This window comes from Anarhichas minor, unplaced genomic scaffold (assembly GCF_050575085.1).
Source record: "Anarhichas minor isolate MPS153535 unplaced genomic scaffold, ASM5057508v1 ptg000004l, whole genome shotgun sequence".
In the NCBI taxonomy this organism is placed as follows: Eukaryota; Metazoa; Chordata; class Actinopteri; order Perciformes; family Anarhichadidae; genus Anarhichas; species Anarhichas minor.
The window spans coordinates 5,518,144-5,532,901 of NW_027466450.1; the positions used below are offsets into that span (position 1 = coordinate 5,518,144).

Below are 14,758 nucleotides of genomic sequence, written 5' to 3' on the forward strand. Positions count from 1 at the left end.
CTCTGTTGTGATGTTGTTTCTTATGTGTGATAGAAAGATCTTATTTTGAGGGTGTATAGTCAATCCAAATAAATTAAATTAAATAAAAAAAATCCAATATGATTTATTCAAACATACTGTATAGAGTTGGTGTACATATTGTGACAAATACACTGTACATACTGAAAAGCAAAATCTTAAAATAAACAATAAATGCTTCACACGTGTTAAAAACAGTACAAGACTGCAGAGGCTTGTATGATTCGTCAGTTTATGACGGCACTCTGGAACAAGCAGCTCACCAGAAATCATCATCTTCATCCTTGTGTGAATATGCTGCAACGCTGGGAACACAATACCAAGTTAATTAGTGAAAGCCTTGAGGGGCAGAAAACCCAAAATAGTATTTCTCAATTAATGTATCCTTAAGACGACATAATTCCAGAACAAATAACATTAAAAAGAACAAGAGATGAGAAACCTAGAAAAAAATGAAATGTTTTGGGAGGGGATTTTGTAGGCTTATATGTGTATTAAACTTTCCTACAGTAACAGCATAGCTTTTGAATAATACAATTTAAGTTGATGTATTCATAAGCAAAGCCATAAGTCTAGTCAGCTGTTTTTAGTTACCTGTTATCTTTCTCCTCGGACAAACTCTTAGCCTCTGGGCTCGTATGTCCTGCTTCTTCTCCTCCAGGGCTCTGAAACCACACACACACACACACACACACACACACACACACACACACACACACACACACACACACACACACACACACACACACACACACACACACACACACACACACACACACACACACACACACACACACACACACACACACACACACACACACACACACACACACACACACACACACACACACACTTGGTATAAACACACAGTGCAGCTGCTACAAGTCAAGTCACAAAAGCAAAGTTTTACAGGAGTTTGTGAAACTCACCTGTACATGCTGCTTCTCTCTGGCTTCCAGGACCAGCTTCATGTATTTCTCTAATGGATTTCCACCTTTAGACTCCTCCTCGTCATTAGCTGCCTCTTGCGTCTGCTCTTCGTCTCTTTTCTTAAGTTCAGTTTCCTCTTCCTCTTCTTTTCCCAGTCCTGGTTGCTCCATCTCTTGCAAAAGCTGGTTAGACATAAATACTGTCAACATTCAGTTTACCAGGCCGCCCTTTGTTGGTAAAGAGGCGTTTTAAAAGAACTTGGTGAAGGATAATCATTACCATCTCTTTCTCCAGTCTTTCAAGTTCTTGCAGCTCCCGCTCTCTGGCTTCCTCTTGCTCCCTTTGCCTTTTTTCTAGTCTTTCCTTTCGCTCCCTTTCCCACCTCTGCTCCTCATCCTCCTCATCTTCTTCCCTAGCACATTCACCTGAGGCTTGTGGGACTTCTATAACACATATGGATTGACATGAGACAAATCAACTGTCCGTCATCACTTACAGGGGCAATGGACCCCACAATGGCCGCAATATATGAGAGATTCGTACAGTCAGACGGATGGTGGCCATTCTTTTCATTTGGGGTCAACCAAGAATGGGGGGGGGGGCTAACAACTCACCCGCCTGGCCCTGCAAGTCCATTGGGTCTTCTGGGAGGTCCTGTGGGCGGGGGACAGCGGGGCTGTCAGGGGCCTCCTCACAGAGAGGGATGGCAGTGTCCAGGAGAAGCTCTGGAATGTGGCCGGTCTCTGGAGGGAGACATGCACAAAGAGATCTTTTATGCTCCACCATAATGCAAAAGGGCCAGAGGACCGACACAGAATACATAATCAGCTGCCCTTCATCTTCACCATTGTGCGAGGCCACTGAAAGGCACTTTGGAGGCCAGTCACACACTCATTAAAAAGCAGCCATTCCCAAACCCTAAACCTCCACACCGGATATACTCCCATTTTGTTACTGGGATTTTGTTTAAATTATCGATAATGAAATTCAAGAAAAATAAATAAATAATAATGTATGGCTGTTCCACACAGGAAACAGTGGAATATTTTGGCACAACAGAAAGTCTCTGCTCCATGTTTTCCAGATAGTAAATTAAGTTATGCAGTAGTGTAGTTAAAACAATAATTCAAATGCATAAATAAATACTAGTTTAGAGTACCTGACAAAATCCCTGTGAGATCTTCTAGGCTTATTTTTTCCGGCTGTGGGGACGACTCGGAGCTGGAGAACACGGGGTGCAACTTTGGTGGACTGACAGAAACAGGGGCAAAAATGAGAGTATTAGTATTCCCTATCGCTACGTAAAAGTGTATAAAAATGCTGTAATGTCCTTGCCAAAGTGATGCCAGATGGTACCTGGACTGGTCTCGTGCTGTGCTCTGGAGCTGAGGACTGCGAGGTGGACTGAGCTCGGAGGAAAAGTCACCTGTGGTCGCCGCCTCGTTGTGGGGGCCACGAGGGAGCCGTCTGTCAAACGACAACTCTGGAAACGCCACCAGAGACCCAACTGCTTCTGCCAAATTTAAGGACTTTATGTCAGGCAATATATCCTCATGGGATACAGATGAGAAATGTGTAGACTGACTGTTTTGAATGTTTAAACTGTTTTAACCTTCTGGCACATTCATAAAATATATTACAGTAAATGTGCAGTGTGTGGGCGCTGACGATATAAAACTGTTTCATTCTTTATTTCTTGAGAGTTAAAAGAGGTCGGTGCGTCTAATCCCCTTTGAAGTATTTTCACGGGATGAAGCATTTTTTTTGAAGGTACCTTCTGCAATCTCTCTTTGAAGCTTTTTCCTGGAGGACGAGTGCGGTGCGGAGGACAGACGTCTGGAAGGAGGGCTGTTTGCATCCCGAGGGTGTCCGTCTCTTAGAAACAGATCTTTAGTCAATGAATGAAGACTGTGGTTAGAGAAAACTGTGGACTGGGGTTGGTTATGGTCTTCCAAGAAGGTCACTCTTGGTTGCGCGGGTGGTGCGGTTCTTGTGTCATAGTGTGCCGAGGAGAGGGCTCTGGTGCTACGTGGAGACAGCGCTCTCTGCGAGGCCTTGGACTTGTTTGGTGAGCGTTGTTTTCTTAGAGGAGAGTCAGGACGGTGTGAAGGATGTGCTCGTTGTGGGGAAACAGGTCCTGGGGGAAGCATGTGTGAGACGGTGGAGCGCACTGCCCTCTGATGGTAGCTCCTGTAGGCTTCCTCCAAGGTCTCAGCCTCCTTCTGCAGCTCCCGGATCCGAGCCTTTGCCTCTGCCACCATCTCCATGTCGGAGTCTGGAGAGTCCCTCCAAGGCGACGTGTGTCCTCGCAAGGGCCCCCCTGCTTCACTAACATCATCATAACCTACTGTGGCCCTCAGCAGAGCTCTGTCCACATAGATGTCAGGGGGAACGAGCTTGTCAGCGCTGAGCTCCAGTACCGAGCGATCGACAAGAGACGGCTTGGGGTTACGCAGCACTTCATTTTCAAGAGCTGCCGTCATCGCATGGGTTACACAAAAGAAAAGAGAAAGCAAACAAGAGAGTTGAACACTAATACAGAAGACCAACCACCATTAAAGAGTACAAATCTGAAAAAAAGGAACTCTTTACATGCATTTACAACTAGGATATTGCTGCTACTACTATAAAACGGCTTCCTTTGTTGTTTTTGCGAAAGAAAGAAAATGTATTATAGTAATGGAAAAGAGAGAATGTTTGAGGTTTATATTTGTAAGTATTACCAAGAAAGGAAGCCGGTTTGTGAAACGCAGGAATAAAGTTAACTTCAGTTACGTAGTGTAACACTTTTGACTGCATACGGACACGGCAGACACAATGCCTGGTACACAAGCCCAGTCATTGGGTACCTTGTTGAGTTTGGCGAAGCTGCATCTTAATTTCCTCAATGTGGTTAGTCATCCACTGTGACCTCTCCTCACACTCCATCAACTGAGCCTTGAGCTGAGCACACCGCTCCACCTGCAGGCAACAGCACATCATGTGAGAAGTTAGTTTTTGCACACAGTATTAAGGTCTGTGGGTCAACGGAAGCCCAGATTACACAAGAAACTCCCCAAGCTGAGACAAAACCACGTGAAAAAAAATAAAAATAAAAGCTGACCACATAGTTTCCCACACTCAGCGAGAGGCTGTGATGTCACTGACCTCACTCTGGAGCTGTGCCTGAAGCGCCTGTTTCTGGTTGTCAAACTCTTCCTCATCCAGACTGCGAGCGCTCTGCAGCCTCCGTAGCTCCATCTGCAAGGACAACTGCTCCTTGGGCGGCTTGCTCAAATCTGAGAGAGGGGTTATTGGAGTTAAAACATCATCAAAAAAAAAAAAAGCATACTTTTTTTTTTTTTGCCAGTCCAGTGTCTATTTCCGTGGGAGAGCTATCTGAGAGGGGAACAAAAGCCCGTGGGGATACACAGGAGCTGTTCTGATTTAGGGTGTCATGTTTTAAGTGCTCCAGATCAAAGTTTGGGCTGTATGGATCAGACCAGCATGAGAGTACAGCACATGGGGCTTTGTACCATGTTTCTGCCTTTTGTTCGTGATGAGTAAAGAGGCCCGCTGCTCCCCTGCCCCTTATCCTCAAACAGGAAGAATACGGCATCCCTCAGAGAGAGGTGAATGTTTGGTTCTCGGCCACGAGTGAAGGGAGCCCTCTGTCTCTGCTCCCCTTCACATCCCTATTCCCTCACTGCTTCTGTTTTACACAGTTGTCTGCAGAGCTACAAACACAGCACAGAGGCCCCACATTGGCAAGCAAGACAAATTCAAAAAGAAGACTGAGCTGAGCCAGAAGCCGTGTGGCGGACTAACATGAGTGCTTCACAGTACACTGCATCTCCCACAGCTCACAACGAGCCCACACTCGAGCACTGTGAACGGACATAGAAACTGGATTCATCTAAAAGGACACATATTCTGAGGCGGCGATTTTCTAGGTTTGAAATCAATAACTCTCGGTTATTCAATTTACGAGAATCAGTTGCGAAAAGAAAACCGTGATCCAACCCAAGCTAGGGGTCACCTGCGTGGAGAAGCCGGTTCTCCTCTTGGGCCTCCTCCAGCTGTTTCTTTAGCAGTCGCTGCTGCCCCTGCAGCTCGGCTTTCTCCCTCTTCACGCTGGGGTAGTCGCTCGTGGTCTCCAGTCTTTCCCTTAACAGCTCCTTCTGCTGAGTCAGCAGAGAAATCTGCTGCTGCGCCGTGTCTAGCTCAAACTGGAAAACAACAGAGGACACATGAAAAGCTGGAGATCTAACTCATCTATTACATTGTGTACCATATAGTTACTGCATTACATTATTATCACATCACACGGTATGATTGAAAGTTGAAAGTGTGTCTATTGAAGAAGGTGCAGTTAACACTGCTGGATGACTGGGGTTGTGTTGCGTTACCTGTAGCCGTCTCAGCTCTGAACAGGCTCTGCTGTGCTCCTCTAACTTGCCATTAATTACAGCCGACTCCTTTTGGATACGGACAGTTTCCACTGAGGAGTAAAAAAACATTAATTGTAAACACAAAATCAAACTGAAACATGGGCAGTAGAAAACCAGTCAGCAACCTTGCAATGATCATAATTCTCACCTTTGTTCCTGTTCTCATTCTCCGTTAGTTTTTCTGTTCTCTTGATGAATTCATCCTTCAACTCAAGCTGATATCTAATTTTATAAAGAAATTTAAACAATAATAAAGTGCTTTGTAGATAAAATCAACACAAACAATCTTGGAAATCCGTGCAGCCCTTTCCTATTACAGAGTACAGATTAATAAACCAAACCTAAATATAGAATGTGCCCGATTTCCACCCATTTACTGACATCCATTCAAAAAGACAACAACGCACTCTGAGACTCATTAACAGCATTCAAACAATTAGAGCTAAAATCTTTCTGCTGTAGAATTGAATAAATCGCTGACTGCAGATTTTACATTCATGATACTGTTGTTCCTTTAAACCTACTAAACAGTGACATCCTCTGGTCACAAAATATCAATACCTCTACCAAGGATACAAACCTGACACATAAGTAGGAGAAATGAGAGAATATATCAAATGAGATGGCATATGTGTAACCAACTAAATATGTCTAATTGGTGGTGACAATGTGAGCCCAAAAATAAAACAACCCCAATACGACATAAAAATACCTGCAAAGTTCATTCTTCAGGCTTTGGTCGTATGTGTCCTCCATAGTCTTCACTGCCAGTTCTCTCCTCCTCAGCAGCTCCTCGGAGGTCCTGACCTTCTCCTCATGAATTTGACATGTCCTACCATCACACAAACACATCAACATTCTCTATGTACTAGTAGTCACAAGGAGAGAGCATCACCTTACTTACATGAATGGTAAACAAAGGCCTTACTTTTCAAAAGCCTCCATTCTCATCCTCAGCTCATTCTCTCTGTTTCGCACCGTTTCAATTTCTTTCAGGAGCGATTGTCTCTGCATGTACATATTTCTTTCTTCAATCTAAAGGAGAGACAAATACAAACAACAGCATCAACTGCACCGTCTTGGATTTGAGCAATTGGAAATAATGCCAATGACTACTGTGATGTCGAGAGCCTGCACTAAATTCACCTTTCTTGAGAGAGAATAACAAAACACAACATCTAATTAGCAGTAATCTACCTCTTGTTGTTTTTGTAATCGATCAATGGCGTTTTTCTCTCGCTCCATCAACGCCTTTGCCTTCATCTCGTAGGTCCTCTCCAGCTCGTGCTTCAGCTTATCAAATTCTTTATGAAATGTTGCTTTTTCTTCCATCCTCACCGTTGCAATTTCCACATCTTTAAAATGTTGCATCTTAGGAAACAAGACACAATGTTGCGGCAACATGATCACATATTAGCCACTCATAAAACATAAAGAACTTCAACCTTTTACAACGGTGTTGTTGGTGCAGATACGAGTATGCAGCTGTAGTAGAAAAGTTATGCTTCCATGGTAATTAACCTAAGAGTTATTTGTGTATAAGGCGAATGTTACTTTTAGTAACGTGCTCAAAGCTTCTCTGATCAGATTGTGTGTCGTATTAAAAATATATTGAAGTAAGTTTGAGTTTCATCAAAGTGAAGATTGAACTGTAGTACACGTGTTCCACATCAGCAGCTGTGCTTCATACTTTCTCACAGTGTTTTGATTCATTAACATTAAAGAAAAATACACAAACCTTTGTGTTCATTTCTGCTTGCATCTGCGCTTCAGTTTCTTTCCTATATGCATCCAGTTTTGATTGGAATGAAAACCATTTGTCCCCACTGTATTTGGAGCTCTCATATTCCTCATCGATTATTTTCATCTTCTCCACTGTGTATGGAAGACAAGAAAATAATAAAAACAAACATTAAAAATGTGAGTTTTAAGGAATGTTTGTGGAGCACAATGCGAGACTTTATCTCATCGTACCGAGAGACTCTCCATAACTTGCTGTGCTGGTTGTCTGAGTGTCAGCATCACGGCACCGGCTGTGAGTATAATTGTGAGTTAGCTGTTTCAGGAGGCCGATCAGGAACCCTGCGAGACAAAGAGAAAACACATCAAGGACCGGTCTAAAGGAGCCGTTTTATTCAAAAAAGGAACAGTAAGATGCACATACCTTTATCACTGTTGCCTTTGTTTGAAGACTGTAAACAATAAGAAATAATAACACTATTATTACTAACAATATGTAATTATTATTTCTATTTTTATTCTACATGCTAATCATATTATTCATTACCAGGGATCGGTGAAGCGCTGATTCAGGATTAATTCTAAGAAGATGAAGAAGGTCTCCTGTCATGACAACCTGCCAAAAGTGGATCAGAGACCAACATCTTCATCTTCCACGGTGTTCTTCACACTTTATATTGCAGTCAATTAGACAACACGCTCGTGCTTACCTTGTCTTTGCATAGGCCACTCTCAGGGTAGAACACAGAGAGGGTGTACTCGTACCCTGAGGTGCGGAGATGATCGGCCACTATGCTGTTACAGGCCGAGACCAAAAGGGGTTCAGATTTCACGTGTACTGGTCTGGGAACTGGTTCTCCTCCAGTCAGAGGAGGGTGTTTCAACTCCTGGATGAGCTGATTCCGCAGCTGCGTCTGAATGAGGTCAGAAGAGTAACAGAGAGCAAGAGGAATGAAGACTAAACTCTTTAGACTACGAGAGTCAACCGCGACTTTATTAGCGCGACTTACTTTGAGTGTATCAAGCACTCCTTTGCTTTTGAAAGTTTGATAGAGTCTTTTCCTCAGCTCATCTGGGGATAACGTGTCTTCCTTGGCCGAAGACATGGCTGTCGAGTGTTGTTTTGTCGGTCCCGACAGAAGACAAACACAAGTAACGCTAACGTTATAACGGACAATAGCAGAGTAAAGCTGCCATAGCGAGCTAGATAACACCAGCTTTCTAAGTATTCTTACCTAGTGTTTGACTGTAATTACTCTGTATTCTTAACACCTGGTACACCTGGCATTCTTGTAAAGATAATACTTTCTGTGGATACCTGCCTAACGATCAGGAACCGTTTCAGCGTCCCTTCAGAGAAGCGGTGCCTCTAGCATTTAAATCCGTCAACGGAAATGTCGGCTCCGGGCCCATAGTTATGACGTAACGAGAAAATCTGCAATTTGCTTATTTTTTATTATTCAATAATTTATTATATATTTAATGCAATAATAAACGTTATGTGTATGGAGCTAAGCTTAAAAATAGCTTTCGCCAAACCGTTTCACATCAGATAACTGATAAATATATTGCGCTGCTTGACCGTGTCGTCATCTTTACGCGTCTGTGATCGCTTCTCTCCAGGAAGCAGAATTAACAGGTAAACAGAAGTCGATCGTATGAAAGTAATAAGCTTTCGCTATTGTGCGTACGTTATGTTCTTATACTCTTTCAAGAAGTGATTTGTTTATTTTAGTCTCACAAGAATCCCTTAAAGATTTAAACGTTGTCACGCGCCTGTGGAGCACTGCGGCTTACGTAAGCTTTTCTAGCTAAAAGGATCATAACCAACTGAGGTATATTGACACTGATATTTGGAAAGATTAAATAGTTTAACCTATTTTTGTTTGGTTTGAATTGTGTTCAGGACAGTTTGACTTGGCAAAGACGAAGGGGAAACGATGTCTGGAAGTTTTTATTTTGTCATGGTTGGTCATCAGGACAATCCCGTGTTTGAGATGGAGTTCTTGCCAGCTGGGAAGTCTGAATCAAAGGTAACACTTTATTAATAGCACAAGTATTCATTCCAGTACCCAATAGTGCAATAACAGTGGTAAACAAATGTTATGTATCAGCCTAGCCATATACTACAGCTTGCTGTATCTATGAAGCATATGACCACACCACTGTTTAATGTTGATGGTACAAGGCATTTACAGTTATTTAAATTCAATCAGAGTCTGTTAATGTATTATGTAGTTTAATAAGATTTGTGTTATCGACCACAGGATGACCATCGTCACTTGAACCAGTTCATTGCACACGCCGCCCTGGATTTGGTGGATGAAAACATGTGGCTGTCCAACAATATGTACTTGAAAACTGTGGACAAGTTCAACGAGTGGTTTGTTTCTGCCTTCGTCACTGCAGGACATATCCTTTCTGTTCCATGTGACTCTTCCCTTTTTATCCCCACGCAGAACAGACTATACATCAATCTTTATAAATGGTGGGAATCAAATCAAAATGAACATATTGCTATGTTGTAGTTTACTGACTGAATAGACGGACAAAAGCCCTACATGGCTAATCTCATGTGTAATAAACATTTGTAATTTTTTTTCTGCCATTTTATAGATCACACAATTAATACAAAAAATAATCAACATATTGATAATGAGAATTGTTAGCTGAAGCCCAACTGCCATTATTTAACATGCTAGTTTGCATTAAAATGTGATTATATAGTCAGTCATATTGTTATAATGTATCGTCATATTCCAGAAATTCATTAGCATGGCTGTATTTTCTTTAATTATTTGCCTCACATATAAGATTCATCATGCTGCATGATGTGCGACAAGAAGATGGAATCAAAAACTTTTTTAATGACGTTTATGATTTATACATTAAGGTGAGTTGTCTTCCATATGATTACAAGCATTTTAAATGAGGTATCCTTTGTTTTTTATACCTTCAGTGTTAGATTTATTCATTTATTTTGTCTTCCAGTTTGCGATGAATCCATTCTATGAAATCAATGCACCAGTCCGCTCAACAGCTTTCGAGAGGAAAGTACAGTTTCTTGGAAAGAAACATCTCCTGGGTTAATCACTTCACATGCACAAGGATTTAATGCATGTGCTTGTCTATTTGTTGTGTATATACCTAACACATATTTTATGTCTTTCTTTTCCTGTTGCAAAAATCTAAATGTATTCAACAGTTTCCTATAAAACATTTTCTTGTCTGACGTAGCTCTCACGGTAATGTTTGTCTTTCTTTCTTACGGATACTGTATGTTGATCATACATATTAGACTTTAAGGCATTAAACCTTCAAACCAGAGAGCTTGATCAACAATGACAACATTTTGATTAGTAGACACAATCTTGAACCTTGACAGTTAGGTGTTTTGTATTATATCATTGCAGTGGTTAAGCACAGCGGAATGGTAACATCCTGTTCAGTCCAAACTTTGGGTTAACAAACATGTCACTTGTCAGAGTTTGCGGGCTACAAAACATGCTTTAAGAGACGATTCTCTGGGGGTTTATTTATCATTTGGCATACCAGTAGTACAACTTTGAATGTGAATGACAAACAGTCCAAACATGAACGGTTCACCATTTTAAATATTAAGCCGTGGGAAAAACTTCAAACTGTTAAAAATGGAAAAATGTTAGAGTGCATAAAAGATACAAATGATTTAAAACAATAAACCCAACAATGAGAAGGAAAGAAAACAGTTTACTCAATCATGACCACTCCTTCATTACACTTTCCTCAAGGCATTATTGATTTTTTTTTTAAGGTAAAAACTGTTTACAAAATACAAAAGGTTCCAGAAACTTAATTACACCACAGGCCATGCATGTTAACTTTGCTTCAATATTGATCTTCTGTTGGGGATCTTGTCCCACAGCCATAATCTATTCACTAAGCAGAATGTGCACAAACACCTGAGTGTGCATTAATCACGATAAGCCTCAATGTGTTAGTTACACATAGTAGTGACTTAGCTACTTCATAATTCTCAGAAATAAGTCTATTAAGCTGCATAACTTATTTAATTATGCGGTCATGTATTATTTGATTTAGGAGTGACGTTCAGAAACCCTTTGATCTCACTCCCAAGGTAGTCACATCATTTGCCTTCATGACAGAAAGGAACATTTAACCCTTTGAGAGGGAAGTGAAACTTTTCAAAGATATTTCCTCTGTTCCAATATGATATTTGTCTAGTTCACCACAGGTAGTATTGGGACAACACAAAATATAGTTCATTTTTCTGCTACTTCTCCAAAGCCCGGCCTTTGAACTGTGGCAGAGTTACGTGAATGCTTCAGTGATTTCATGTTTATTTGTAATTAGAGATGCATTTAGTGTTTCCTCTCCTCTCTTCAAACAGAAGTCCAACTGTTAGCACGATCAAACATCAATAGTACAACAAATCATAAAGCCAGTGGTATAATTTGTTTAAATAAGTTGTTACTACAGCATTGTAAACCTACAGCCTCGTCACATAACAGCAAATTATTGTTAGTGATTAGCTCCTGGATGTTATGAACAGCAAGTGCCAGCAGAGCGAGGCTTTCTGTGGAGCTTGACGGTGTCTGTGGGGATGAGGTGGTCCGTTCTTTCATCCAATGCCAACACTCTGCGCACTGCCTCCTCAAAGGCCACCGCTACATTGGTGGCATCCTTGGCACTGGTCTCATAATAGGGGTAATTCCCATTCTCCTGGCACCATTGCTTAGCCTCCTCGGATGACACCTGCCTTTCTGTCACATCCACTTTGTTGCCCAAGACCACGAATGGAAACGTCTCTGGCTCCTTGACATCTGCGTAGTAGATGAACTCCTTCTTCCAGTTGCCTAAATTGAGAAAACTCTGGTTGTCATCGACACTGAAGGTGAGCAGGCAGCAGTCGGAGCCACGATAGAAAGGAGTCCTCAAGCTGCGGAAGCGCTCCTGGCCAGCAGTGTCCCAGATCTGTAGGGTCACCTGGTGGCCATCTACCTCCAGTTCCTTGTTGAGGAACTCCACGCCAATGGTGTGGAAGAGGTGCGCATCAAACTTGTTGGTAACGTAACGATTCATGATGGAGCTTTTTCCGACACCTCCATCACCCAGCAGAATGACTTTGAGCAGGGATGTCTTTGTCGTCATGGCTGTTCAATCCCGATCGACCACTTTAGAATAATTTACCTAATGTAGAGATGCAATGCGTAAGAGACATTTTTATTGCCTGCATGACACTGTAATATGATTTTGATATAAATTGCGAGCAATAAGCACTTTACTTTTGGTAGAAATGTTTGAGCCTTTTTTTTATCTCACCCCTGATAGATTTTGGCCTCCTCCACTTGTCCAGATCATGTGCTGTAGACCCTGGTCCTTGGTCACATGCTCGTATGTTTAATGTTGATGTGAGCGGCCATACAACGTTAGGTAACGTTAACGTTCAACCAGCTGTAAAACACCAGTTTCATGATTAACAGATGGCCCAATGAAGCATAAGCTGCTCCCAAAGATATAAAGATTTAGCTTGTCAAGATAACGCAAACACACTCATAAACTAATAGATGAAACATGCTATAGCACACAAGTAGAGTTAAGTCTAAATTGCGGGTATATCAGCTGGCTACGCGTTAGCTAAGCTAAGCTAACATGAAAACAAGTGAACACAGCTGGAGTTAGGTTCTTCAAATATACTGCACTAATTACATTCGCTAGCTTACCTGTGGGCGAGATTGCTAGTAACGTACCTTACAGTTTGGGCCAAGCAGCTACTGAGTCAACGAGAAACAGAACACGAAACCACTGAATTAATATTAAAGCCTGTGTTTGACAGCTCCTCGCCCGGTGTGGCTCGAGATAACGTCAGGTCGCACCGCTTCCTGGTGAACCCCGAAGGCTCGATGCTAACGCAGCTAGCTGCTAACAAGCTAACGATACATGGGCGCCTCGGGTCATGTGATCTTGTCAGACAGAAACAACCAACGAGAGCTGAGGAAACGTGACAAGCCCTTATGACCACAGGCTGTGTTTACAACGTAGACATACAATATCATTCACAGAGTTGCACGTTAATGATTAATTCATTTCAAACAGTGTGTCTATTTGTCTTCCCATATTCTCCGTCGGTGACACATCTTTTACTTCTTTGTATTTTTCATGCTCAACCAGCAGAGAGCGACATTTAACCATAGACTTTATGCATTTAACCAACGTTACTTTAAAGTCCCCATTTCTGATTTTGCTTTGTTAATTTAGCTGTTATCTGCCAGCATCTCAGCTGCACTAAAATCCAATAGAGCCCATCGAAAAAACACTAGATGTAGTAGACCCTAGGTAACATAAAGTTAATTTAACTGTTGTACTATAACCATGTTTTTACTGAGATGTCTTCAGAAGGTACGAACGGGGTTTTACGTAGCAACACGACAATGTAAACATACCCCAAAATCATGTCAGAGAATCTTAACAACAAAATATGAAACTGACAAAAGGCAGGTCAAGTATCGCTCTTAAGTGTGCTTTAATGCAGAATGGTCCACTTAGAATTGTTTTTGATCGTTGACATCTGGGATTTTTCTGAATGAAACTATAGGCTCACTGACCTTTATTCTAATGATGCAAATGTTATGGAGCACAGATTACAGCATGCTCCTCTAACATTTAGTAGTAGTCCTAATTTTAACCAAGTAAAGCACAAATACCTCAGGATTGTACCTACACTAACATTACTTCTTGAAGGAGACACAAGTTATCAAACAGCAATATTATTGACGTCCTAAACCCCAAGAACAGACGACGCAATCCAATGCAGTTATCCTCCCACCAGATGTGTCTTTGGTTGTTAGAGCAAACAATTGTTTTTCCCCCTTTTATATATATATCTATGTCAGTATGAAATCATACATTTCTCAGTGAGGTTGGGGGAAAATGTTTACTACCACAAAAAGGTTTTTTGTGATTAAATTCCAGTCCTTGCATCCATAAATTACAGTTAATTTATGGTGGTATTTCTTCAGTCAGTAGACTCATTTTCCTGACATTAACCCAAGTCTTTATCATATTACCTTGGATTTTCCCCACACTGTAGCACCGGTTTATGATACATTCACTTCCAATGCCAGAAAAGTCTAGGCGATGATAGATTTCTGTTTGCATAAACTTACAACTGACACAATCAAGGAAGAGGATTGGAAGACAGAGTTAGAAAAAAAAAACAGATTTATTGTAATAGTACAGTATAATATGAAAGCAAAATGTACAGCAGTTACATACTGATACTTTTATCATTAGAACTAACCAGCCTTCAAAATTTATTCATCTAAGATTGAATTTCAGATTTAATTCACCTAAGAATTCACATTACATGTCATAGATTATTTTCACTTAACTTTAGCAATTACATACACGACAAAGGACTAAGCACAATACTGTTACATCTAACTAAAAGATAAAGTAAGCATTTCCACCTATTCCTGAGATCTGGGTGATCTGTATCTTCAGAGACCATTTTGAAAATCACGATAGAGAATGAAGCCGAATGTACCAATGGAGCAGCATGGTGATTAAGTAAACATGCATGCACTGAAAGTACAGATCTTCCCTTGAGACCATATCTGTATCTTTATGTGGATGTCTTG

The 14,758-nt window shown here is 41.3% G+C and overlaps 3 protein-coding genes across 6 annotated transcripts; 1 reads left to right on the forward strand and 2 right to left on the reverse strand.

Annotated features, from left to right (window-relative positions):
• Positions 1-83: 83 nt before the first annotated feature.
• Positions 84-8,492, reverse strand: ofd1 (OFD1 centriole and centriolar satellite protein). Of its 2 annotated transcripts, none has more exons than XM_076107115.1 (23): positions 8,354-8,492; positions 8,129-8,226; positions 7,829-8,032; positions 7,666-7,734; positions 7,543-7,570; positions 7,353-7,460; positions 7,117-7,253; positions 6,576-6,749; positions 6,307-6,413; positions 6,091-6,210; positions 5,527-5,600; positions 5,337-5,428; positions 4,967-5,156; positions 4,096-4,226; positions 3,798-3,909; positions 2,723-3,421; positions 2,305-2,461; positions 2,108-2,199; positions 1,563-1,691; positions 1,228-1,391; positions 948-1,130; positions 613-683; positions 84-323 (listed from the first exon to the last, which is right to left on the reverse strand). In XM_076107115.1, the coding sequence occupies exons 2-23, from the start codon at positions 8,222-8,224 to the stop codon at positions 278-280; spliced, it is 3,183 nt and encodes a 1,060-aa protein (XP_075963230.1). In that variant the 5' UTR covers positions 8,225-8,226; positions 8,354-8,492; the 3' UTR covers positions 84-277. The 2 variants fall into 2 exon arrangements, with proteins under 2 accessions (XP_075963230.1, XP_075963231.1); XM_076107116.1 differs by having other exon boundaries at positions 8,437-8,454.
• A 121-nt stretch (positions 8,493-8,613) lies between these two features.
• On the forward strand, positions 8,614-10,354 carry trappc2 (trafficking protein particle complex subunit 2). 3 transcript variants are annotated; one of them, XM_076107121.1, is made up of 5 exons: positions 8,614-8,757; positions 9,025-9,151; positions 9,386-9,528; positions 9,924-10,011; positions 10,110-10,354. In XM_076107121.1, the coding sequence occupies exons 2-5, from the start codon at positions 9,059-9,061 to the stop codon at positions 10,206-10,208; spliced, it is 423 nt and encodes a 140-aa protein (XP_075963236.1). In that variant the 5' UTR covers positions 8,614-8,757; positions 9,025-9,058; the 3' UTR covers positions 10,209-10,354. The 3 variants fall into 3 exon arrangements, with proteins under 3 accessions (XP_075963236.1, XP_075963237.1, XP_075963238.1); XM_076107122.1 differs by lacking the exon at positions 8,614-8,757 and adding an exon at positions 8,764-8,915; XM_076107123.1 differs by lacking the exon at positions 8,614-8,757 and adding an exon at positions 8,764-8,915 and having other exon boundaries at positions 9,030-9,151.
• A 279-nt stretch (positions 10,355-10,633) lies between these two features.
• On the reverse strand, positions 10,634-13,261 carry rab9a (RAB9A, member RAS oncogene family). The gene is made up of 3 exons (XM_076107120.1): positions 12,869-13,261; positions 12,441-12,572; positions 10,634-12,308 (listed from the first exon to the last, which is right to left on the reverse strand). The coding sequence occupies exon 3, from the start codon at positions 12,267-12,269 to the stop codon at positions 11,661-11,663; it is 609 nt and encodes a 202-aa protein (XP_075963235.1). The 5' UTR covers positions 12,270-12,308; positions 12,441-12,572; positions 12,869-13,261; the 3' UTR covers positions 10,634-11,660.
• Between the last annotated feature and the right edge of the window lie 1,497 nt (positions 13,262-14,758).